This window comes from Dipodomys merriami, unplaced genomic scaffold, assembly GCF_024711535.1.
Source record: "Dipodomys merriami isolate MVZ:Mamm:240054 unplaced genomic scaffold, mDipMer1.0.p SCAF_24, whole genome shotgun sequence".
NCBI classification, from domain to species: Eukaryota; Metazoa; Chordata; class Mammalia; order Rodentia; family Heteromyidae; genus Dipodomys; species Dipodomys merriami.
In genome coordinates this window covers 23,921,906-23,948,446 of record NW_027203826.1, presented here as the reverse complement: position 1 = coordinate 23,948,446, position 26,541 = coordinate 23,921,906, and the positions used below count along the sequence as shown (strand labels likewise).

Here is a 26,541-nt window from a genome sequence, read left to right as displayed (position 1 = left end):
GGCTCAATAGTAGAGTGCTTGCCTTGCATGTATGAGGCCCAGGGTTCGATTTCTCACATAAGCAGAAAAAGCCAGAAGTGACGCTATAGCTCAAGAGGTAGAGCGCTAGCCTTGAGCTTAATAGCTGAAGGACAACACCCAGGCCTAGAGTTCAGGCGCCACGACTAACCAAAAAAAAAAAAAAAGTGAAATTAAAGAATGCAATTATATAATATGAAACTTCAGTATTATTTATTATTTTATGAATTCATGAGGTTAGTTTGTGTTGACTATGGATTCAATTATTTTTATTGCAGATAACACTATTGTTTTATGGCTAAATAAAATTCTACTATTGACTATATCATAATACAGGATACATTCTCTTCTTGGTAGACATTTGACTTATTTGACTTATTTTTTACTTTTAGGTATTTTGAATATTGTTGCTATATATACTTTTATATTAATATTTTGGAGCACATATAAATGTATTTCTATATTAATATTTTGGAGCACATATAAATGTATTTCTCTTATGTATACACTATATTTTCCTTCTGTAGATACTGTCAAACAGATTTTCAAGTTTTTTTTCTTTACATTTCAACTAATAAGAGTTCTAGCTTTTTCATCAATACTTGGTAAACTTCTAAAGTGTAATCATTTTTGGAAGTTGTGTAGGGGTACTTCCATGCTTCTTGGAAATTAGGGTACCCTTTTTCATGACAAAACTATCCTCTATTCAGTTTTACAATTGTGTTTTCTCTTACTAATTCTAATTTATTGATTTTTCTGTATTCTTGTATAAATCTTTTTTGGAGGGGTGTCAATTGTGAGCCTTGAACTCAGGGCCTGGGTGCTGTGCTATGCTCTTTTACTCAAAGGTGGTGCTCTACCACTTTGAGCTGCAGCCTCATTTCTGTTTTTTGAGTGGTGAATTGGAAATGAGTATCCAAGGCTGCCCAGGCTGGCTTCGAACTGCAATTCTTAGATCTCAACCCCCTGAATAGCAATGATTACAGGTGTGAGCCAGTGGTGCCTGGTGAATTGTTTTTATAATATGTTTGTTGCAGAATTTTTTTCTGTGTTGATTTTCTCAGTGGGATCTTTTATATACAGAAGCTATTAGTTGTAAGAAGGTCTAGTTTACTTTTTTCCTCCTATGCTTAATATTTAAGAAATATCAGAGCCAGGCGCTGGTGGCTCACGCCTGTAATCCTAGCTACTCAGGAGGCTGAGATCTGAGGATCGCGGTTCAAAGCCAGCCCGGGCAGGAGAGACCGTGAGACTCCTATCTCCAATAAAACCACCAGAAAACCGGAAGTGGCGCTGTAGCTCAAGTGGTAGAGTGCTCGCCTTGAGCTGAAGAGCTAAGGGACAACGCCCAGGCCCAGAGTTCAAGCCCCACGACCGACAAAAAAAAAAAAAAAAAAGAAATATCAGTCAAGTTTAAAGTCATGAAAATAATGACCTTTGACTTGTCACTCATGAAAAATCAGTTGTGTATGGATCATAGTTCTCAATGTAAAAACCAAAAGAATAAAATTTCTAGACCTTTTCAAGTTTAAGGGACAGTGTTAATGTTAATGAGGTACAAGTATACCTCATATACAATAACACTTATGGAGTCAAGGCAAATAGATGTAGAGCAGTTTCAAATCATGGTGATCATTTTTAACAGATGATAGACCTGTTCATGAAAAATTATAAAGTCTCTGGTTATGTTTCTTTTTTTCTTGGAGTGCACTTTTTTTTATGTAGGGTATAAGAGATCCCTTTGAGCCTCCCTCCTCTTATTTGTGACCTGGGATTTGAACCTAGAACCATGTAACACTAACCATGCCTCCTACCACTAAGTTATATCCTAGACCTATCCTTTGACCCTTTTTTCACTGTTCTTTTTGTTACTTAGAAATTAGAACCCTTCCAGTATCTCAACTAAAAGAATCTGATATATTTACTAGAGATTCTACTGTGTTTATAGTGAGGGACGCTGACATCTTCACGTCATTGTTTGAAATATTTTGTTGTCTAGTTTTCTCAAAAGTTTATCTTCTATAAGACATTGTTTAGTGCTAGAGAGGAAATATAATTGGTCAGTTTTTCATGATGGTCTCCTCAGCACTGAAGGTATTGGTGACTATTTCACATTTTTAAGAGTAGAGGAGAATGTGCATTGATCTCTTGTCTGCAGTAGGAGAGAGGTACTACAGGTTTTTCATACTGATGAATCTTAACCTCTCAGAGTAATAATTTTATTTTATTTTCTTATTTTAAATCATTTTACACTAGCCATTTTAGAATTGTTCAAGCATAATTTTATCTTGAACAAGGCAAGAACATACTTCATTGACAAGGAGAATTTTGTTTAACTGTTCAGAACCATAAGTGTGTGCTACATGCATATAAGGAATTTTAACTTGAAATTGGAAAACTCCCTGTCTCCCCTCCTCTCCATTTTCTCCCACCTCTCTCTGTGTGTTAGGGATTTAACTTCATGCTCAGTCTTTGTTTATATGACTTCAAACTCATTTTTATATCTGTTAGAATCAATATGGTCATATGGGAAGGATTATTTTGTTGGTTATTTGTCCTCTTTAATATACATATTAATAGCATGGATATCCTGTGAGTCATAATCAGCTGAGGAGCTGTGGTTTTCTTTTAAATACATATCTTCTTCTGAGGCTGTAATAATGAAAAGGTGAGATGAGTGAGGCTACAGTCCTAGACATAGTGAGTGATTTATTATGCTCTTGGGAATGTCTGAAGCGATTTAAACTTTTTTCCCCAATATTCTTGGTCCCAGAAGAATTTCTTGAAATTGCCTTGGTGTTTATGTGAGCCCACAGTCCTTTAGCTGAAAAGCTAATTTGAAACGGCTATATTATTACTAGGGTAAAGAAGTAGGAAAGTGCATTTATGAAGAGGATAATGATAGATAAAATTAGAGTGAAAGGATTGGTATACATTCTAAGGGTTTGGTTAGAGTCACTCCTTTAAGAAAAAATAATGTTGCTCTTTGAGGAAGAAAATAGAATTTATTTCTAAAACAAAACACAAGGGATCTTTGCATAAAAGATATTTTATTGCAGAGAACAATAATTTATTATTTGCACTGGTAAATAAAATTCTACTATGGAATGTTTCATAATATGGGATGCATTCTCTTCTTGGTAGGCAGATGAATTTTTTACTTTTAGGTATTAAGAATGTTGTTGCTGCCACGCACTGGTGGCTCATGCTTGTAATTCTAGCTACTCAGGAGACTGAGATCTGAGGATCGTGGTTCAAAGCCAGCCCGGGCAGTAAACGTGGTGAGACTCTTATCTCCAATAAACCACTAGAAAACCTAAAGTGGCACTGTGGCTCAAGCGGTAGAGTACTTGCCTTGAGCTGAAGAGCGCAGGGACAGCGCCCAGGCCCAGAGTTCAAACCCCATGACTGACAAAAAAAAAAAAAAACATAAAGAATATTGTTGCTATGTACATTTTAATAATATTTTGGGGCACATATAAATGTATTTCTGTTAGGTGCTTGTTTCCTTTTGAACTTAAGATTTTTAAAAATTTAAACCTGTTTCTGTGCTAGAGTTAAATGGCTTATATATTCTAGACAAACTCATAGTTATTCCTGAACAAATTATGTATGTCATAGAATTATGGAGATAAATATCCTGCTTACTAATTATTACAAAGTTGACAATATCTTTATATTGTTGAAGCCTTCTTCTAAGTTAGATTTCTTTCTGCGTTTTTTGAGTCCTCCTCCTTAAGTGGACCTCTTCCTGCTTTCTCCCCCAGGAAGAATGAATTTGCATTGTCCTCCTCCTCTTTCCCATCTGTCTAAATCTTAGTTGCCCATCTTCTCTCTGAAGCTTTTCCTACCCACTCTGCCACAGTAATTTACAGATTAAAACAAGACTGAGCTCTCATGTAAAACATGAGCACTATGTTTAATAAAATTGTATCAGAGATTTTTTATTAAGTAGATTTTGGCTGCTCACATCATATACAAAAAGGTCTATCTATCTATCTCTATCTCATAATACCATCTTGAATATATGTGAGAAAGGCCATTTAAAAATTACTTTATAAAGTTTAGATTATTATTACAAATGATATTTTATGCAAGTTTTTTGTTTATTCTGTTCAGTCCTTGAATAGGAAGGGTAACTCCTTTATCTCAGTCATACTGAGTGGCAGACATACTCTTACCTATGGACTGTTAATTCAGGTCCCATGGGAAGCCTATAACAAATACAAGTTCAGATATATAAGAAAGTATTAGTAAGAAAATACCAGTAAGAGAAAATAGGGAAAGAGTTGGAGGACACTAAAAGAGCCATTAGATTACAATCCAGTTCTGTCCCAATGGGGAAAAGGAAGGAAGGAAGGTTTAGTGGAATGTTGAAATCTGTGCTTTGAGTGGAAGTTTGGCAAGACCAATTGGGAGACATCAGCCAGTTAAGCATGATGTCTTTATTCAGTTGATGTTTGTCTTAATATAAATTTTAATTCACATACACTGTAGGGGATGTCTCTATTTCTGACATTTCCTTCTCTGTAGAGTACTTAATATTCATAAACCAGAATAAACACCTTAAAGAAAAGGCTCTTGCTTTTTTCATTTCATAGTTCGTGAGTGGTATCCTGTATCATGTCCTTAAAGTAATCACCTAAAAATATAAACTGAGTTCTGAATAATTAAGTAGTAGTTCATTTGTGATGGAAACATCAAAAAATCTTTAAAGGTACGGATTCTAGTTATATTTTAATATGTTTTTATATTTCTTTTAAAAGAATATGTCAATATACTTCTAAATGGTTGTCAAGAGCCTTTAAAATGTATATATAAAGATATATATGTAATTATATAAAGATAAACTTATATCTAGGAACTTTAGCACCTATGTTAGATAAGAAAATTGCTTTCTGAGTGAGTATTTGTGAGTACATCTAGCTATCTACATTTGACTTCAGTGTTTAGGTTATTTTATATCAGTGAATCTCCTGGTTACCAGCTTATAAGAACCTTAATAACCTTTTCTAAATCCAGGTTTTATTATTAGATTCAACCAAAATTATACTATGAAAATTGTAGATATACATATGTATATGTGTATATGCATGTATATGTTGCATATATTTTTTAATAATCTTCAACTTACAGGAGAATTTCAGGTACAGAATTTAGTTTTACTGAACTATTTTGAGAGTGATTTGCCAGCAGGATGTGTCATCATCTCCCAAATACTTCAATTTTTTTTCTGGTAAGCAAAGATATTCTCCCATGTAACTGAAACACCCTAATCAGTATATCAATATGCATATATTAGCTACTACGTAAGCTTTAGACATCATTCAAGTTTCATGGATAGTTTAAATATTGTTATTTATAGAAAATGTTCAAAATCACTCATTTCATTTAGTTATCATGTCTTCTAGATTTCTTTCGGTCTGGAATAACTGTTATTTCTTTCCCTTTCATGGCTTTGACACTTCTGGAGATTATAGACTAGTCATTGTTTTATATTCTTGTTATATATATTTTGTATTCTTGTATATTCTTTCATTGTCATTTGTTTTGGTGCTCAAATTGTCCCCAAAACTGTCCAGCTGGAGGGCTTCAAGCAGGTGGTTGTGTCCTTTTGATATAAGCCTATCATTCTTGGAGCATGGCCTTCCATTTTGGCTGAAAAACATAAAATTCCATCCTTATTTCTTTGTCCCATCTCTAGAACTTACCATTTCTCCAAATGTCCTTGTTCCTTTAATAGTAAGAAACCAAGATGTGAAAGCTACATCCATCATTGTTATTGAGTGTCTTTGTTTGCAAATAGTCTTATGGGACAGAGCAAGGTAATACACACACACACACACACACACACACACACACACACACACACACACACACACACACACACACACACACATATGCATGTGTGTTATAAACATACATTTGAGTCCATGTTTTTTCTTTTTTATTCAGATATAGTTCACAACATAATAACATGGATCATTTTAAAAGTACAATTCAGCAGCTGGAGGCATGACTCAGTTGTTAGAGTGCCAACCAGTGAGTGAAAGTGTCAGATCCTGAATTCTAGTCCCAAGAAAATGTTCAGTTTGGTGGGTTTTATATTGATGAACTTGTACAACTGATACCTCTATTTAATTCTAGAATTTTTTTTTTCGGTTGTGGGGCTTGAGCTCTGGGCTTGAGCGCTTGTTCCTCAGCTCTTCAGCTCAAGGCAAGTGTTCTACCACTTGAGCCACAGCACCACTTCCAGTTTTCTGGTGGTTAATTGGAGATAAGAGTCTCAAGGACTTTTCTTGCCCAGTCTGGCTTTGAACCGGAATGCTCAGGTCTCAGCCTCCTGAGTTGCTGGGATTACAGGTTTGAGCCACTGGTGCCTGGCTCTAGAATATTTCAAAAAGAAACTCTGTACTTGTTGGAAGTCACTTTCAATCACTCTTGCTCTTAGTCCCTAGAATTGTTAATCTATATTTTGTCTTTGTGGTTTCACCTGATGTTGTTTGTTGCAGATGATTGTTCGGTTAGTGACTTTTGTAAACTAATTTGGTAGAGTCTATATCTGTCAGATGTAGTCACTTAAATTTTTGCTTGGTGATCAACAAATTATTAAATAGATTTTCCTGAGTCTTGGAGCCAGTAAGTCTCTCATTCTTTGTCTAGAAGCTCTGTAGTGTATTTAGAAATGTCTTTCCATTTTTCATCTGGACAGTTGTATGCTCTGTTTGCCTTCACTTCCTCCTAGGAACAGTTTCAAGGAAAGCCAGAAGTGAAGGCTTAGGACCTTCTCAGATCTTCCTTAGAATGCAGGAACCTTGAACATTTGCACAGCCCTATAAAGACAAGCATCTTTCTCTAGATATATCTGCTCAGAAATATCTCTGAGAATTTCTGAAATATTCTTTTTAATGAAAGCTTTTTGATTAGTATATTGTTTGCCCCAATTCCTTTTCCACTATATAAGCCAGCCACAGAACTAAACAATTGCTTGTAAGTATTTTTGACAAATACCCCTGGGGAAAAGACTTCATACTGGGTAAGCGATGCATGCAGATTGTTCCCTGGAACCATCAGACAGGTCAAATAATTCTCTGGGAATGAGACTTAGCAGGAGCTCTAACCCTGTTTTGCTCCCTGACAGCTGCCAGACTGCTTGTTGTCACTGTAAATGCAGGCCATTACTTTTCAAGGTTATCACAGACCCAAAGGGTAAGAGATGGAACTTTCAAGCAAGTCAAAAATGCCAGAAATGACTGGGGGGTTTTTTGTGTTTTTTTAAAAATTATTTTCTTGTCAAGCTTGGGATGGAATTTAGGGCCTTGAACATGCTATACAAGCACTCTACCACTGAGCTACATCCCTTTCCCAAGTCCCTGAACTTACCAAGATTCAGTTGGTTTTCTGGAATAAATACTCCCCAGACTAGTACAAGCTGTTGGTAACTTTAAACAGTTCTTTAAAAAATGTTGATTCAACAATTGTTGCCATATTGTCTGCTATATAGAGAGGAGAAAATTCTCAGAGGTCTTGTTCTGCCTTTTTGTTCATTGTTGCTCTTGCCCTATTTGTTTTTATGTCCACCTACATGTGCTAAAAACTTGCAGATTCATAACAATACTTTTAATTCTGTTCGGGCATCAGAGGAGTAATTTTAGTGTCTGTCATCCTTAATATATCATTCATTTGAGCAACATCTTCATGTTACCAGTCTCCAATTACTGCTACTATTCCCCTTGCATGCAGATTCTCCTTACTGCTGTTAGGCTCTAACACCCTGTGCCAATATGTCACAAAGTATAGACTTCTCTACATCTTGTCATACACTGAGTTTCCACACTTAGCCACCCACTTCATTACACTAACGGCTTTGTTAACTTGGAGAGGTTCTAATACACCATATCAGGCTATCTTCTCTGTGCTTGAGAAAGCTTAATTACTTTTTAAAAAATTTATATCTCTGCCATTTACTTCTTAAGATAATATTCAAAATATGAACCAATGCAATTTCAGATATGAAAAAGTCTTTGATTGACATTGGTACATTGGGGTAAGCTGGTGTTTCTAAGGCATCTATAGCAAACATATCCCTCTCAGTAAGGACTGGATCTCAGAATCCATAAAAATATGAGTAGTGAGGAGACTCCATCCAAATACTCCCGTGTTTTCCCCTAATGATAAATACATGGGATATTTGATTCTTCTAGACACCAGAATGTAATTCCTACCATTTATCTAGCACTTTACTATATATGTGATAGACATTTTATTCTCATATGAGTTTATGGTATGACTGTTATTACCTTTATGTTTGAGATAAAATTCTTCTTTGTAAAGTCTTTCATAAATAATTATTTGTATTTGCTATAGCCAATACCTCCCCTCCTATACCTTCATAAACTCTTTTTCATCATTAGCTGTATCAGTGCTCTGAAGAGTGTGATTAAAACAAAAATATATTTCACGTAGAAACTCTAATGATCAAATCTATCTTCTTATTGATATGTCAGCAACATCTGAAGCTGTTGATCACTTCTTGTTTTCAAGAACATTTTTCTTCCTCTCTTCTTTTTTTTCGAAGTTCAGAAACTTTATTTAAATTTTTAAGTAGTTGCATGAAGTAGAAACCATTTAACAGTGTATGAATGCAACACATCCTGTCACCCCTTTATCGTTCTCGTCCACCTCTTCCCTACCCACTCATTTCCTCACTCTTCTTAATTTTGTAGAATATACATCAGATTCTTCAACTGCATTCTCCTCTTTGTCTATCCCCACCCTATCCATTCTGGGTACCTACTTCCTGGTGTTCTGTTTTACTTAACTTTGATTTTGCCTTTCTAAGGAATTACACTATTTGCTATCTCCCTTGAATCTACACTATTTCAGTTAATAAATTTGCATGTATATGTATACCACCTAATGTATTTACTTAAAAGTTTATAAGCTAAGTTTACCTTTATTATGTTTTTTTAAACAACCAGTTTCTTGTAATTTTTGTTCCTCTCAACCTCTTCTCATTCAGATTTTTGTATTATTACCTAAAAATAGTTTTCCTTCATATACTTTTTTGTTTGTTTTACAGAATGTATGAGAACAGATCTCATTTTTAAATAGGTTTCACGTATTTTATACTTAAAGCATACTTTATCTGTTTCTCTAACATATCTCATGTACAGACTATTGGTGCCAAGAATAATAATACAATGAATAGCTCACTTAATTTGTTATGGCCTCAAGTTGCTTCAGTATAAGTGACAGGTGAGATGTTTTGTCTGTCTAATAAATGGCAAATTGACTTATATAAATGCAAAGCTCTCATCAAAGTAAGGAGCTCTGAGTTACTGCTGTATGTTTTCAGCATTGTCCTTAGATTTGTACTGAAAAGTTCATTGTGACAGCTCAATATTTGGATTAGAATTGGTAGAAACATTTATATATCACAGTTAAAACTGGTTTTTACTGTTGATCAAAACCAGTGAATTAGCACTTCTGTCAGTTACTTTCAAAGTGCCAGGAAGCCAAATGAGGATCTATTGTTAAGTCTGACCTACATTGTATGCTCTATAGCAGCCTCAGCATCTGGCTTGAGAACATCTTTTGATTTCTCTTTTATTCTTCCTTGAATCAAGTCCCTCATCTTTATCTGTAAGTGTTATAGTATGCATGGTGCCATTCCTAGGTCCAATGAAAAAATACATCATTCTGTATTAACTGTACCAGCCTACTAAAGATTGGTATGTGGGAAAGTAATTGAGAGGAAAGAAGGTTGTATAAGAAAGAAGACTGAATAAATATTTGCCATAGCTTTAATCCCTGGTACCAAAAAATAAAGTATTTGGGTCTAATGTAGCTGTCAACTGTCTTCCATATTTATTTTATTAAGGATAGCCTTACATGGTATATATAAATGTTAGTACCAGCAAGACTAAGGCTTATAAATTGTCTGTTATCATGCCTAAATTTTAGTCTGTGGTCAACATGGTAATAAATGTATTATGCAGATAAATTCTTCTTCACCCTGGTGACTCACTTTCATAATCTTAGTTACTTGGGAGGATTGCAGTTTAAGGCCAACTTGGCAGAAAAATTCACAAGGCACTTTCTGAACTGAGAGCTTGGTACAGTAATCTGTACCTGTTATCCTAGCTCTGATTGGAAGCCTGATATAGGTGGACCATGAGCCAGGCACATACCCAGGCAAGAAGTAAGAACCTATATTAAAAAAAACAAAAACAAAAACCTAACACAAAATGGGGCTAGAAGTGATTCAGCAGAAAAGCACTTACCTGCCTAACAAGCCCCTACTTCAAAATTCATTACCACAATAAAATAAAACATCCTCCTAGCTAAACCCAAAACACTGGAGTGAAAAGAATCAGATTATGATTTCTTCTTGAGGATTTAGAATCCTACGTTTATCATTCTTTGAATCATAGGCTGATCAGAATATGGCCCCTTCCATCTTCTATAAACACAAACATATAAATATCTAAAAATAATAATTCTGCACAGAGAGTGTTAAATGATATAATAAAGGTGCTAAAAATTTAGTTTCTGTATTCAGTTTGGGTATAATTCCAGGCTCTACCACCTACTAGCTTTGTGACATTATCTAAGATACTAAATCCTTTTCAAACCTTACTCTTTTTATTAATAGAATTTTTGGGTATTAAATGAGAATATAGAACGTTAACATGCACAGAGTCTGGTATATGATTAATACGTCAGACTTTTCTAATGCCTTTGTAGATGTGCTTGGCCTGCAGCATACTGTTGCTTGCACCCTCTAAAACAGCTGTGACTTGTTTACAGTGCCCTCCTTGCCTTGAACTCTCCTGGTTACCCACTTATGCCTTCTGATCTTCCATATATTCCTCAATACTTTTTTCACTATGAACATTTTCATTATACATATGGCCCTCTTCCAGAAGACTCTGAGTTGAGGGGCAGAAACTATTCTTTCACCTTCATAGCTGCCTTATGAAGCACATTGTTTGACACACAATAGATATTCAGTAAATATTACGTTGATGCATGAAGCTATAAAGTACTCCAGTGAATATGCCCAGAAAAGTAACCTGAAATCCAAAATGGAAGATACTGGCAGGGTATAGTCAGAGATTTCTCCCACAAGGGTTATTGTGTCAATTTACATATATGGAAATGTTGAAAGAATTGTACAATGAAAATCCATAAACCTTCCATATATATTCCACTTTTTGTTAATTTTATAGCTATCCATCAGTTTGCTTATCCAATTTTTCAGTTAATCAATTTTAATATCTTAAGCCATTTCAAAGTAAGTTACAAATGTCCATATACAATGCCTGAATACTTCAACATATCTATTATTGGCCAGAGTTCTGTGTTTGTTAACAGTTATTTTGGTAAATAAAGTATACTTTCAATGCAATGTACAAATAAGAAGAAGGCTATTTTTATTATTTTGACAAATGTGTGTCTCTTGTCATCTGAGACATGGAAATGTTCTATGTCTTTGCTGTCAAACTGATTGTTTTCCAGAGCAATGTCTGATTTGATTTCTTAAAAGTATATATTAGTTTGCCTTATTACAGAACTTTCTGTAAATAGGATCATAAAGTATACATTTTTACCTTTTGTTGCTTTTTTTAGCTAAAATTCCACTATCACTTTCTAGATATTACAGATACCTGTGTTTGCCTTCCAGTCCTTTAAGCTGGTAAGGCTATAGGTTTTTTTTTAAATAAGTTTTTTTATTGTGAAAATACTGTGCAGATGGGTTACAGTTATAAGAGCAAGGTAATGAGTACATTTTTACGTTTGGACTATTTCACCACGTATCACTGAAGCCTGGCCATAGGCAAAAGGTATAATGAATGAAAATTTTACATACTTCCATTCTTTTTTGGTCGTGGGGCTTGAACTCTGGGCCTGGGCGCTGTCCCTCAGCTCTTCAGCCAAGGCTAGCGCTCTACCACTTGAGCTAAAGCGCCACTTCCGGTTGTCTGGTGCTTTATTGGAGATAAGAGTTTCACGGACCTTCCTGCTCGGGCCGGCTTGGAACTGCGATCCTCAGATCTCAGCCTCCTGAGTAGCTAGGCTGACAGGCACGAGCCACTGGCGCCCGGCTTCCATTCTCTTTTCAGTGCATTTCCCTTCTAGTTTCTGCATACTTTTGTTCATTTCTTTGGTGCTTGTGTTCTCTATTTGTCCATTTAAATTCGTTACCAGGAGGAGGTTGATCCAATAGAAGCTTGTGCTTCATTACCAGAAGTCATGCCCAGACGGTTTTTAAAAGTCAGACCAAACAAGCATGTAGCTAGAGGATCTGTGAAATGCAGGCTGGGAAAAGCAGGGTATAAAGAGATGCAGTTTTTTTAATAGGAGAAGATTCTATTTGACAAAAAATGTTTAAAGCATAACAGTGTTTTGGAGAGCTTGCTATTGACAATTTTTTAACTGTTTAGTGAATCCCAATAGTAAGTTATGCTATCAATAGTGTAGGCTTGAAAAGTCATTTTTTCCTCTAACCTATCTTCAAAACATAAAACAAGTAGAAAATTAACGCTGCTGTTTTTCACGTTTATCTTCAACTCTCTATTTAGAGAATAGGCTAAAGAGTCACTGAGATATCATAAGCCTTTATTTTTATTGGACTTCTCTTGTAACAGAAATGATACAAAAATAATGGCACAATTTCCAGAAAATGTTAAATATATTTGCAAAAATGAATCAAATGGGCTGGGAAGGTGGCTCAGTGGTAGAGTGCTTGCCTTGCATGCATGAGGCCCTGGGTTCAATTCCTCAGCACCACATATGCAGAAAAACCCAGAAGTGGCATTGTGGCTCAAGTGGTAGAGTGCTAGCCTTGAGCTGAAGAGCTTAGGGACAGCGCAGTGGCCCAAAGTTTAGGCCCCATGACTGGGGGAAAAAAAAGGATCAAACATTGTCGTAATGATATAGATTTGATTAACAAGCATGATGAACTTTGGAGACTCACAGTTTTTGGGGTTTTCTGGTTGGTCGTGGGGTCTGAACTCTGGGCTTGGGTACCATCTCTCAGCTCTTCAGCTCAAGGCTAGTGCTCTACCAGTTGAGCCACAGCACCACTTCTGGCTTTTTCTGCTTATGTGGTACTGAGGAATCAAACCCAGGGCCTCATGCATGCAAGGGAAGCACTGTACAACTGAGCCACCTTCCCAGCCCAGAGACGCACACTTTTAAGACATTCTCAATGTGTATCTTTAATCGGTAGAACAAGCTTTGAGAATATGTTTGTCACTTACGGTGTGCTCTCTCATCACAAATCTCAGAGTACTGAGTTTATTGGAAAAGAAACAACAGAGTTCATTATTATTGGAAATGCTATAAGTAAAGATGATTAAACCATTCTCCCTTATTTCAGTTTTTCTCTTCTATAGTCTTTCTGTATTCTTCCATACCTCACCCAGGTTCATGAGCTAGCTATCAGAAATGTAGCTGCATTGAGCTAAAAAATAAATTAGTAGGAGATGCTGATACTTCAATTTTTATATTAGATAAGGCTCTGGAAATTTATTTCAAATTTATTAATGATTCTGGTGATCTATTTTTCTCTCATTATAGGAAACTGTGATAATGTCATCATTAGCAATGAAAAAGATAAAAGAGAACAATAATGCCATGACTGTATTTTGATTGAGTGATGATTATTTAGTTAATCGAAGACCTGAAAGGATTTACAAAATTAAAATTCATGTAAATAGATACCAAGGCCAAGAAGAGTGGCAGTTCTAAGATACCAAACTCTTTTCTAGAGTTGAGTAATACATGTAATTATGAATTCCTTGAAGTTAGGGTAAAATTAGTTATATTATAATCTATTAACATATACTTTTTAAAAAATATAATCTATTAACATATACTTTTTAAAAAAGAGTAAAAATTCCAGGTTCTTTAGGCTCTCAAAGTTGATTGCATGGAGTCTGGTATGGATTTGATGGTTCCATTGACTACCACCCTACCTGGGAAACTTTGGAGGCTGAAGGTGATGTTATTAATAATTTAGCACTTATAGTTGTGAGGTATATAGTAATATGATACGTTCTCATATATCTGCAAAAAGTACAAGGAAATACTCAATGTTTCTGCCTTGTCCATCAGTATAGATGGAAGGAGCCATTTTTGCTCTTTATGCCTTATGGAAAACAGGGTAGTGGTTTAGGTCCTTTGAACTTTTAAATGCCTATCTCTCAAAATAGCCAGTCTATACTATATTTTGGAAGCTTTAAGACTTTCCATTTTTATTGTATCACAATTTTCTTACTCTGCTCTACCTCTTTCCCTTGCTCCATAGCTCATACATGTGATCTCAAACCATAATCTTTTAAAATTACTTTTATTGATGTGAGCTTTTATTTATTTTCAAATTCTAAATATGAATCTCTAATAATGGAATATCTAGAATTTTCAGTCACTGTATGCATACTATCTCTTTGAGTAATCCTAGGGTGCTAAGGGTACATGCATACCAATTGCAAAAGTTTGAAAACATGATAGAGATCCCACAGTCACTGTAGCAACCGGATGTAGCTAATACTTATGTTAAACTCTGCATTTACAATATTTCCTTTCACTTTCTTTCTCTAGGCTTACTCCGTGTTTGATGAAGATATAGGGTACTGTCAAGGACAATCTTTTCTTGCTGCTGTACTACTGCTGCATGTAAGTAATTTTCCACATGATAAATAGCACGGTGCTACCAAATTTATTTTCTACTTGGATGTGTTCTTCCTTCCAATTTCCCATTTACCTGATGAAAATTACATATGGCATCTCTGTTTGAAAGTGTACCTTGGGTGATAAAGCAAAAGTTCTGATGTCAAGGACAGGACAGTTTTTCAGTAGAAATAATTTTACTGCCCAGAAAAAAAAATAAATTACTTGTTTGGACTTATTTTTAACTAAAACAATGTAGAATAATGAAGTCAATGTAACTGCCCAGATATACAGACTTGGTCCACTATGAAACAGTGTACTATGACAAAGAGGTCTTATACATTTTCTATGATTTATTTTTATATACTGCCTTTCTTGACAGTCCCCTTCATTTAACTGAACACTTACTGAGCATCAGTTGTGAGGCCCTGGCTAGAAGTGGGATTACAAATATGAATCATTTAAAATTTGTGTTCTCAGACACTTCAAAATCCCAGATGGGCCACAGATAATGTACGAACAAACTTATTATTTTTTCCTCTTCTGTGTCTCTATTGATTTTTCTGATGACAAAAATAATACATGCTTACTAGAGCACTTACAGTTTGTGAAGCCAAAAAAAACACTGAGTAAGATAATAGAATTATCTAACCCACTTTTGCCAGAACTTTCAGAAAAAATTTTCGGGAGCCAGTGGCTGTTTTGCCAAGGTATAAATAACTTGTTTGGGGAGAACAAATAGCAAAGAATTCTAGACAAAAGAAACAAAAGACAATGTATGGAAATAAAAGGGAACTGTATACAAAGGGAGCTTATAAAATTACAGTTGGCTTAGGAACTATATCAAGGAGTGCTGTGGTGTGGTAGGATGAGCAGGGGCCACAATATGGAACTTGTGTAGTCATGTAAAAATGACTTTCTTCTAGAGCAAATGAGAAGTCATTGGTTAGTTTTAAGTAATGGAGTAATATAATGATATATTCTTTTAAGATAATTTCTTGTCATACTTGTGTAGAGAGGGGAATTAAAACAAAAATCAGAGAGACTATTAGGAAATACCAATCTAAGCAAGGTACCCATGCTAGCTCAGGAGCCTGAGACCCAGAGAATTGTAGTTCAAAGCCAAAGCCATTCCAGGCAGAAAACCTCATCCAACACTGTCTCCAAAATAACCAGCAAAAATCAGGACTGGAGGCATGGTTCAAGTGGTACAGTGCTACCTAAGCAAACAAAGTTAAGCAAGCAAGTTGAGTGAACAGGAGGCTCTGAATTCTAACTCCAATACTGCAAAAAGATAAAAAAAATCAGTACAGTGCTACCTAAGCAAACAAAGTTAAGCAAGCAAGTTGAGTGAACACGAGGCTCTGAATTCTAACTCCAATACTGCAAAAAGGTTAAAAAAAATCAATTGAGAGGCTGGGAAGGTGGCTCAGTGGTAGAGGGCTTGACTTGCATGCATGAGGTCCTAGGTTCGATTCCCCAGCACCACATACGCAGAAAAAGCTGGAAGTGGCGCTGTGGCTCAAGTGGTAGAGCGCTAGCCTTTAGCTGAAGAGCTGAGAGACAGCGCCCAGATCTAGAGTTCAGGCCCCACAACCAACAACAACAACAAAAAATCAATCTGAGAGAGATTGAGAGCCAGAAGAAAATCATAATTAGTAAATATTCAACAACAGGTTGGTTTTATGGATTGATTAGGAAAAGAATGGTCAAAGGTCTAGTTTTCTAGTTTTGGTGGCTGGCTGAATATACTGGTATTTTTAGCTGAGGTAGAAAATGTATCCATTGAGATTGTATGGAAGAAGTTCAGAGGTTGTTGGTAAATTTTGTTTTAAATTTGAGGTATTTCTGAGGCATCTAAATAGAGCTATCCAGCAGCCAGTTGAGTTTTGGAGACTAGTTTTCAGGGAAGAATCAAAGCAGAAATCTTTTGAGTAGAATAGATCAAGTAAAAAAGATAAACTAAGCATTTCAGTGGCTGATGAAGTGGAACCCTTAAAGTTCAGTTTTTTAGTAGACTGAAAACAGTGCATAGTGTTAAATGTAGAAGACAGGCCTGATAAACTTAAAATTAAAATTGGGTTTGGCATTCTGAGAATGAAGAGCATTTAGTAGACTTACCATCCTAATTTTGATGACTTGGTTGTTCTGATAGAAATATATGATGGTTCTACTGAGATTATTCATTTCATCTCACTTTGATATTGATTTCTTCCTCTGCTGTGTTATCACCTAGTTATGGTTACCTCTATCTTCTGATTATTTTCTTTCATTGATATTTTCTTTATATATACTATTGTAAAGATACTGTACAGAGGGGTTACAATTACATGAGTAAGGTAATGAGTATGTTTCCTATAGAGCATTGTTACCCCCTCCTTTGTTTTTCCCCTACCTTCCTTCCCCCCCCACCTCCCCAACTCCTCCCCCGAGCCTGAAGATATATTAGGTTCATTTTCAACATAGTGTCTTGTACATTTCTTTGATATTTTCAAATCTGGTCTTCTTGGGACACCCTGTGATTAGCAAATACTTTTTATCACAAGTTCTCAGGAGGTTTTCTACTATCAAATCCACCTAGAATCAAGAAATGGTCAGGTCCTTACTGCAGGAGACTGGGTACTTTAAGCCGTCTCATGAGTGTGTTCATCAAGGCATAGAGCCATTTTCTTCTGAAAAAGCTTTATAACCATGCTGATGAGAAGATGATGACATGTTAAGGACTTTGTTTGGAAAAAAGTAATCTTTGAATATATATTCAAAGATTTTTACCTGTCCCCTTATTAATACATTATAATAAAGTACTGTTTTAATTGTATATGTTTATAGTATTATTATTATTAATTAAAATATCAATTTAAATGTACTCAATATTAATATGATTATATATTGATTACAATATTGTGATTAAAGAATTTATCTGAAAAATATGTTTTGAGATTTTTAAAATCTTTTTTATTATTATCTTTAAGTAGGTTCAGAAATGGGTTACTATTTAATGTGTAAGTTTATGAGTATAGTTCATCTTGATCGATGTCATTCCTTTTCATAATTCCCCTATCTCTCCTAACCCTATCCCATCCTCTCAATGTTTATAGTTCCATTTCTACATATGTACATTGAATATTATGACTACATTTGCCCAACATTCCTTTCTTCATTCATCTACCCTCTCTTCTTGATTTCACCCGCCCCCCCGAAACCACAAGTTTCAGCTTCTTGGTATTCATTTTGTTCATCTTTGAGGTCTTCATTCAAAGGAGTTACACCATAAGAATTCTTTTCTGCATATGCATATGTTAGTTAATGTTTTATATATGCATAATACCGTGTATATGTTTACATATATTTTTATAATTTATATCTAACTTCCACATATGAGAAAAAATTCATCCTTTGTCTTTCTGAAACTTAGTTTACTTAGTTCACTTAGCATGACTTTTTTTCTAGGTCCATCCATTTCCTTGCAAATAACATAATATCAGTCTTCTTGATGTAATATATATACATACACATATATGTGCATATATACATACTCACATATGAATGTACAAATATCTTTACTGTATTCTGACCTTTAATATTTTGGATAAACACTCAGGAATGGTATCTCTACATTTAATTTTATCTTCTACATTTAATTTTTTGGAGGATTTTCCAAACTGCCTTCCACAGTGGTTGTACCAGTTTGCATTCCCACAACAGTGTATTAGGGTTCCTTTCCCCCCACATCTGTTCCTTTGAGATTTCTGAGAGGTTCATTGAATTGCAAAGTCACAATTTTTGGAAAACATACCATATCCCATCCCTTAAATTGAGACAGTGAGTCAAATAGCTAGAAACTCAAATAGAAAAAATTATATTAAGTGAAGTAAGCCAGGCCCAAAGAAACATAGGTCCCATGGTTTCCCTTATTTGCAATAACTCATATAATATATCTGGGACAAGCAGAAAAGGTCAAAAGCTATGTACATATGACCAGATAAGATGATGTTAAGCAACATGAACCCCAAGATAGGGACACAAGTGGTTTTTTCTTTGTTGTTATTGTTTCTAATGTATTTGTAATGTACCATGTGATTTTTTTTTTTGTTTCTTTGTATGTTCCTCCCCATTTTCACTGTATTTGATGGCAGTAGCCTGCATCTTGTATATACACTTCTCTAATTTGGGGAAGGGAAGGGGAAAAAAAACAAAATGCTTAAATAGGGATACAGGTTGACCTATTGTAACAATGAGATACACAAGACACTATGTTGAAAAACGAATTTTACAGTTTAGGTGGCAGGGGGAGTATAGTTGTGGAGGTGGAAGGGATGATAGGGGTAAAACAAAGGAGGAGGTAACAATGCTTGATAGGAAATGTACTCATTATCTGCTCATGTAACTGTAACCCCTCTGTACACTATTAAAATTTTTTTAAAAATTCAAATATTGTTTTTTATTATCTACCTTATAGTAATAAGGGTCACTTGACAAACCAGCCTTTGTGAGCTTTTCCAATAAAATAGCTTCTACAGGATGTACAAGATGTGTTACAAGATGTACAAAATACTAAATCCATGGGCACAGTTGGCTCACACCTGTAATCCTAGCTACTTGGTTCATACCCAGCCTGGGCAGGAAAGTTTGTGAGACTGTTAACCTCCAATTAAGCATCAAAAAAGCTGGAAGTGGAGTTGTGGCTCAAGTGATAGAGTGTAGCCTTGAGCAAAAGCCTCAGAGACTACCCAGGCCCTGAGTTCAAGCCTCCTGAACCCACACAAGACAAAGAAAACAAAAAATGTCAGGCCAGTCTCTCATACTTTCTAAATTAATAGAATTGCACAGTTGGTATGGCATATAAAAATAATCTGAAATGTAGATCTGCCTTCAGAATCCTTAAAGAAAGAGTCAGCATAGTGTTAATAAAAAGCTACTATAGTCTAATTTTAATTAGTATCATGCATGAAAATTCTGTTACTCAGCCTATTGCACTAACCTACCCAGTGTCCAGTCTGAATAACAGAATTTAACAGGGCGTTTTTTTTCCTAAGATTTTTTTTCCCTGCATCGTTTCACTGGTAGAATATAGGCTAGCTTAAAATTTTCATCAAATGCACTACCTCAGGTGCCAGCAAGATATGTTGCTAGGATCTTTCTGGCTAATTTCTTATCCGTTACATAAGCTATTGCTTCTTTTTGCTGCCAGACATCCTTTGGCGGCTTCATATTAATCACTGTCAGAGCAGCTGCTTTCAAGATGCTGTCCATTCAGCATGCATGGTCATTTATATTTCACATACTTTAAAGAGAAACAAGAGACACTAAAAATGAGACTGGGGCTGGGAAGGTGGCTCAGTGGTAGAGCGCTTGCCTTGCATGCCTGAGGCCCTGGGTTCGATTCCTCAGTACCACATAAGCAAAAAGAAAAAAAAAAGCCAAAGTGGCGCTGTGGCTCAAGTGAGTGGTAGAGCGCTAGCCTTGAGCTGAAGAGCTGAGGGACAGCGCCCAGGCCCAGAGTTCAGGCCCCACGACTGGACCAAAAAAAAAAAAAAAAAAAAAATGAGAGTGTGTTTAAAACCCAAGTTTTGAATTTCCTGGTTTTTCTAAGTCGGGGTTTAAAAGTTAATAAGCTTCTTCAGTGCTTAGAAATTTCCAGATTCTTTAACAATAGCTTTGTGCTTAGTAGTTTAAATTGTAAAAGGATTACACAACAAATGCTGTTATAGCCACTTATAACATAATAAGAAACTTATCCATTTACAAGGGGAGGATAATATAGCAGGGAATACTTACCACCATTACAGTTTTCAACTGCCTTTAAAATTAAATGTGGGACATCAGGTTGGGTCTTTCATCTTTTTCCCTCCTCTCCCTCCCTTCCCTTCCTCTCCTTTCCCCTCCAGTCTGGACAGGAAAATCCATGAAACTCTTACCTCCAATTAGGTCAGAAGTGAAGTTGTGGCTCCATTGGTAGAACACTAGCCTTGGGCACAAAAGCTCAGGAATAGTGCCCTTGCCCCAAATTCAGGCCCCAAGAGTGGTGCACAAGAAAATGAATTTTAATTACTGAAGACCTACCCTGTTCCCATGACTTAATACCTTATTTAAAATACACTATTAGTTATTTATTTTAATATACTTAAGGATAATATATCAATGATAAATTAGATCTTGTTGTTCAGTAAAACATTAATCATTATAGCAGGTGAAATAGTTACATTCATGTTCTTTTTTAAAAAAATCACAGACAGGCACCACAATACTTACCAAGTAGTGAGCCTGCATAAGGTAAAATGAGATCTAATAGTATAAGTAGGTGTTAAGTTTTAGTTGTTGATTGATTTTCTTTATGGTAATTAAAGACAGGCTTGTTAACTAATTCAAAGTATAGGTAAGACAAAAAATTTTTGTATTCTTCATTTTAATACCATCAGATATTAAGTGATAATATTGGTGCACTTAGCTTAGCTACCTCTTATGTCCAGCCAGTACTTGGTAAGTGTTTATGAAACTACTGATACTACTGGTACTTTCTGCATTTTTGTCTTGTGTCATGGCAGTTATCAAATGATTACATTATTGATGCCTTTATGGCATAATGCCAGTGTAGTTCAAGTTTTCAGCAAATACTTAATACTTGATATTTTTGAAGTCTCTATGTTAATATCTGTAGCAGAATGCAACATAAAATCCAGAGGTTAGAAGCATACAAATAACTATAATAGACATAATATAAACAAATGATAATAGTTTGGGGATTCAGAGATGTCAAGAAACTCGTTTTAAAGAAGACAACAAAGAATTTTTTATTTAAGTAAAATTTATGAGAACTGTTAAAGATTAGTGAGATTGCAGAGGCAGCGGCAACCACCTTAGTTAAAGGGAAAACCTGGAAAATGGTGCTTTATCAATATTTGACTTATGAAAAGGTGGAAGTGGTGGGAATTCTTCTCAGAGATACAGAGAAATACTGTCATATGAAAGTTGTAAACACCACTTTGTTGAAGAACATGTATCCAAATAATTTATTTTAACATTAAAAAGATCTTTCACTAAATAGATTTCACTGATCCTTAAACTAGAAAGAGAAAGTTGCATCTCTGCTTTCCAGAAGACTGTTCATATTTCTCATCCTATTTTGTGTGTGTGTGTGTATGTGTGCCAGTCCTGGAGCTTGAACCTCAGAGTCTGGGCACTGTTCCTAGCTTTTCTGCTTAAGGCTAGCACTCTACTACTTGAGCCACAGCTCCACTTCCAGCATTTTTGGTAGTTAATTGGAGATAAGAGTCTTATGGACTTTCCTGCCCAGGCTCAATTTGAACCACGATCCTCCTCTTAGCCTCCTAAGTAGCTAGGATTACAGGCTTGAGCCAGTGCCTGGCTTCTTACTCACTTTGTTACTAGTGTTTAAAAAAAATCTTCATGGGAGTTTATTAACTAAAAATCATAAACATTAGTATATTACTGGAGATAAATATAAAGAATACTAATTTCCAAGACCACTTCCTTTTCACAAATGCAAATCTGTTTTTTGATAATAAAGATTATTATTTTGATAATAAAGATTATGGACTGGGATCATCAGTTTAAACTTTGAAATGATTTGTTTTCTCTGTATGAAAAGGAAGTTGAAGAGAGACAGAAATGTCATGTAAACTTCATACCTAAAAATGAGCAGAAATTTGTGTCCATTTGTCATTACCATGTGATGATTTTGAATAATTTATCCTGATCTAGCCATTCCTCTACTTGTGTGCTAGCAATAGCAATATCATACTACAGCGTACCTTGCCTATACAGGACTTCTATGTCCTCATTAAGGCAGTGACCTATACTCATCCTTTGAGGAGGTTTCTTCCTTTGTCCATCCCTCATCTTAGCTATGTTCTCTATGTAGGAAGACCACAGGCTCTTCAACCGTTTATTTGTTTCAGTTTTTTTTTTAAATCATAGTCGTTAAAATAAAAGCTTATTATTTCTTTATAAATTCCCAGGTAGTAAAATATTCAACGAATTGTCCTTCACTTAGAAAGAAAGAGATTGAGTGACTTGGTTTCTCTAACTGACTGCCAATTTCTTTTTGATTAGCCACTTGATAACAGATCTAAAAAAAATGACTAAGGCTTCCAATTTTGTGGTAAGACAAATAAGTCAGAAAAGTGAAAGTCAGCTTCACTTGAGGCACTAAAGACAGAAATATTAAAGGACTTAAGGACATGTTTTGTATTCTAAATAAGTAAATAGCAGCTGAAAAATGCCAGTGGACTTGAATAGCTAAGGACATAGGCCAAACATTTTGAGACATCCTTAAAGAAAGAAGAAATAAACAATATTTAGAGAATGAAAACAACAGGAGTGAAATCTGCTTAAGTACTTAATATTTAATCCTCAGACACTGAACTTGTACAATCACTTTTTGTCTGATTATGTAATTTCTAGAATATTTACATTCTTTCAGCCTTTTGATACCACAGCTTAGAAAGTCATTCTTTTGGGTTCATACTTCACTATTCAGATAAAATATCTCTTAGAGGGTTAATATATTTTTCTTAAATCTTAGTGATAGAAACTCATAAAATCCTTTCTTTAAAACTTCTTTTAATTGAAAAAGAATAGTAATATCCAGAAGAGTTTGGGAGTGCAGTATCATATTGTCATTCAAAATTAAAGCTGCATTCATCATTTGCGCTACCAGTCCCACTTTTGGGAATGTCTCAACACCATCCCTGCCTGGGTAAATATGATGCATAACATAAACAAGGTTGTTTTTTCAGCTCTTGATGATATTTTAAAAAGTAACATCCCAAGTGCCCATTAATAGGAAACTGAGAAAATGAACTTTGGTATATTCATATAGTAGAATACTTTTTAACTGCTTTATATACCCAAAGGGAAATAATTTTAACTTATTAAGGGGAAAAAAACAAGGTAACTATGTAGACATAGATATATAAGTGTATGTATATATACATACCGATCTCTATATAGAGAGAATATTATCTTTTGTATAGAAAAAGGAACAAAATAATCTAAGAAATTTAGTTCCTTTGGCAGGTCATAGGGGAAATTGCAAAGAGTAATCTTGAGGTGTAGGAAATACCTAAAGAGGCAGGTATGAGTGAAGAGTGTGTTAGGATATACTTTGGCTTTTTAAATCATGTGGTTATATTACTGTTTTTAAAAAATATAGCCTAGGGCTGGGAAGTTGGCTCAGTGGTAGAGCGCTTGCCTTGCATGCCTGAGGCCCTGGGTTCGATTCCTCAGCACCAGATAAGCAAAAAGCAAAAAGCTGGAAGTGGCGCTGTGGCTCAAGTCGTAGACCGCTAGCCTTGACTGAAGAGCTGAGGGACAGCGCTCAGGCCCAGAGTTCAGGCCCCATGACCAGACCCCCCCCCCAAAAAATATATATATATAGCCTAATAAATAGATGATGCTGACATAGTATACATAGAATTACAGTTCATCATATCCTCTTAAGCAAGTGAACACTCAAGATTTTGAGCACAAATTTTACCCATGTATTGCTATAGAAGTCCTGGTCTAAAGGTTTTATTTAAAGCAAGCCTTTAGCTATTTATGCAGAGGTCTAATAACAAAATGGAACTTCATTGACATTCTGGCTTAATGCTACTCATTCATGATTGTATGTATATATTTATATATTTTCCCATAGATGCCAGAGGAACAAGCTTTCTGTGTTTTGGTGAAAATCATGTATGACTATGGTTTACGAGACCTCTATAAAAACAACTTTGAAGATCTTCATTGCAAATTCTACCAGTTGGAGAGACTAATGCAGGTAAATTAAAATTAAGAACTTTTATCATCCAGGGACTTATTGAGTTATTGAATAAGCCTCATAAGGTTGATGAGCTATAACATCCTTTTTAAGTTTCATCAAATGCAGAAGAAAAGGTAAATAGACGGTTTCTGGCTGGTATCTACACTGAATATCAAAATATATGTATATATCTATTTGACTTGTAAAACCAGTTTCATATTTTAAATGTCCAACTTCAATGCAACATGAAGTGAAAATATAGTAAATTAGAATTAATATTCTACAAGTATTATTTGTAGAAAATGAAGATACCAAATAAAAATTAAAATGTTAAGATATTTTTCACGCTGATTAACACCATTACCATATTTGAATTTAAGAGGCCACTTGGAAAAGACAGAAAGATTAATTAGACAATTTTTTAAGAACACCTAAAATACATAATTGAGAGACATAAATTTTTCTACATAGCTTTCTAATCCCACATTATTGATGATTTCATAATGTTTTTATATATGTTTCTTTAATATTGCATAGTAAAAAAGACAGGAAGGGCAAAATTATTGACTAGAGCTTTCAGAAGGAATTATCGGTTAGTTTTAAAGTTTTGCCAAAGGTAGAAATCTTAAATTTACAGTATATCTACTTAACATATTTATATGAATTTTTTTTGGGGGGGGGTCTGGTCGTGGGGCCTGAACTCTGGGCCTGGGTGCTGTCCCTCAGCTCTTCAGCTCAAGGCTAGCACTCTTACATGAATTTTTTGAAAGGATTGTTAGAACCCAAAATAAATGTGAAGGAAATAAATGATTTTATCGTCTTTATTGGGAAAAAGTAAAAAGATTTGAGAAGAAAATTAGTACATCAATGGAGTAGAATATGCTGGTAGAAGTTCATTGTCATGACTTGTTGAGAAATCCTTTAGATAGCTATCAGCTAACTAATGAGGGAGGTAAAGATTAGAGACCAAAAGTTGGAGAGAACTGGAGTTGAAAAACTAAGTGTTCAGAGTGAGATTAAAGTGCTAATCTATTGTGGAGATGAAATGTAGAAGGATAGAAGACTTTAAATGTGTAGAAGAAATGGTGAAGTATGTAAAATGAATCATAAGCACAATAACAAGTGGGGAGGAAAATAATTCTACAGAAGAATCGGGTAGCTGAAACAATTAAAAGCAATAGGTTCCTAACCGGGTGCCATGGCTCATGCCTGTAATCCTAGCACCCTGGGCAGGAAACTTTGTGAGACTCTCATCTCCAGTTAACTACCAAAAATCCAGAAGTGGAGCTGTGCCTCAAGTGGTAGAGTCTAGCCTTGAACAGAAAAGCTCAGGGTCAGTGCCCAGGACACACACACACACACACACACACACACACGGTTCCTTTCTAAAGATTGAACATTACCATATAAATATATAAAGTATTTATAAATATATAAAATATTTTCTGTGTTAATCATTGTGACAAAATACCCATGATAACCAATATAAGGCAGAGAGGACTTATTTTCGCTGATTTTTCAAAGGTTCCATTCCAAGGTAAGCTGGCTCCATTGCTTTGTATGTAAAGTTAAGCAGAACATCAAGGTGGCAGGAGCATGTGACAGGAAGCTGTTACCTCAGGGCAATCAGGAAGCATAGAGACAGAAAGGGGCAGAATATACCCTTAAATGATACATTTCTAGTCACTTCCTCCAACCACATTCTTTTTTTTTTTTTATGTTGGTGGTGGGGCTCGAACTCAGAGCCTGGGTGTTGTCTCTGAGCTTTTGCACTCAAGGCTAGCCCTCTATCACTTTGAGTCACAGCTCCACTTCCATCTTATTCTGAGTAGTTTATTGGAGATAAGTCTGACTTTCCTGCTCAGGCTGGCTTTAAACCACGATCCTCAGATCTCAGCCTCCTGAGTAGCTGGGATTACAGGTGTGAGCCACCTGTGCCTGGCCTATATTCTTCTTTCTTATAGTCCATGAGCTCATTAATTGATGAGGTATCATCAATGACCTATGATCCAACCACCTCTCAGTAGCACCAGCAGCTGAAGACAAGGCATTCAGAACATAAGCCTTTATGTAGGAGC

General features: G+C 35.4%; 1 protein-coding gene across 4 annotated transcripts in view; it reads left to right on the top strand.

Annotated features, from left to right (window-relative positions):
- The window catches only part of Rabgap1l (RAB GTPase activating protein 1 like), a 460,833-nt gene that overhangs the window by 254,503 nt on the left and 179,789 nt on the right, over positions 1–26,541 (top strand). For all 4 annotated transcript variants that reach the window (XM_070034430.1, XM_070034428.1, XM_070034429.1 and 1 more), the window contains 2 exons: positions 14,629–14,703; positions 24,356–24,481. In XM_070034430.1, the coding sequence (XP_069890531.1) occupies positions 14,629–14,703; positions 24,356–24,481 (201 nt within the window). The remainder of the gene's footprint in view (positions 1–14,628; positions 14,704–24,355; positions 24,482–26,541) is intronic.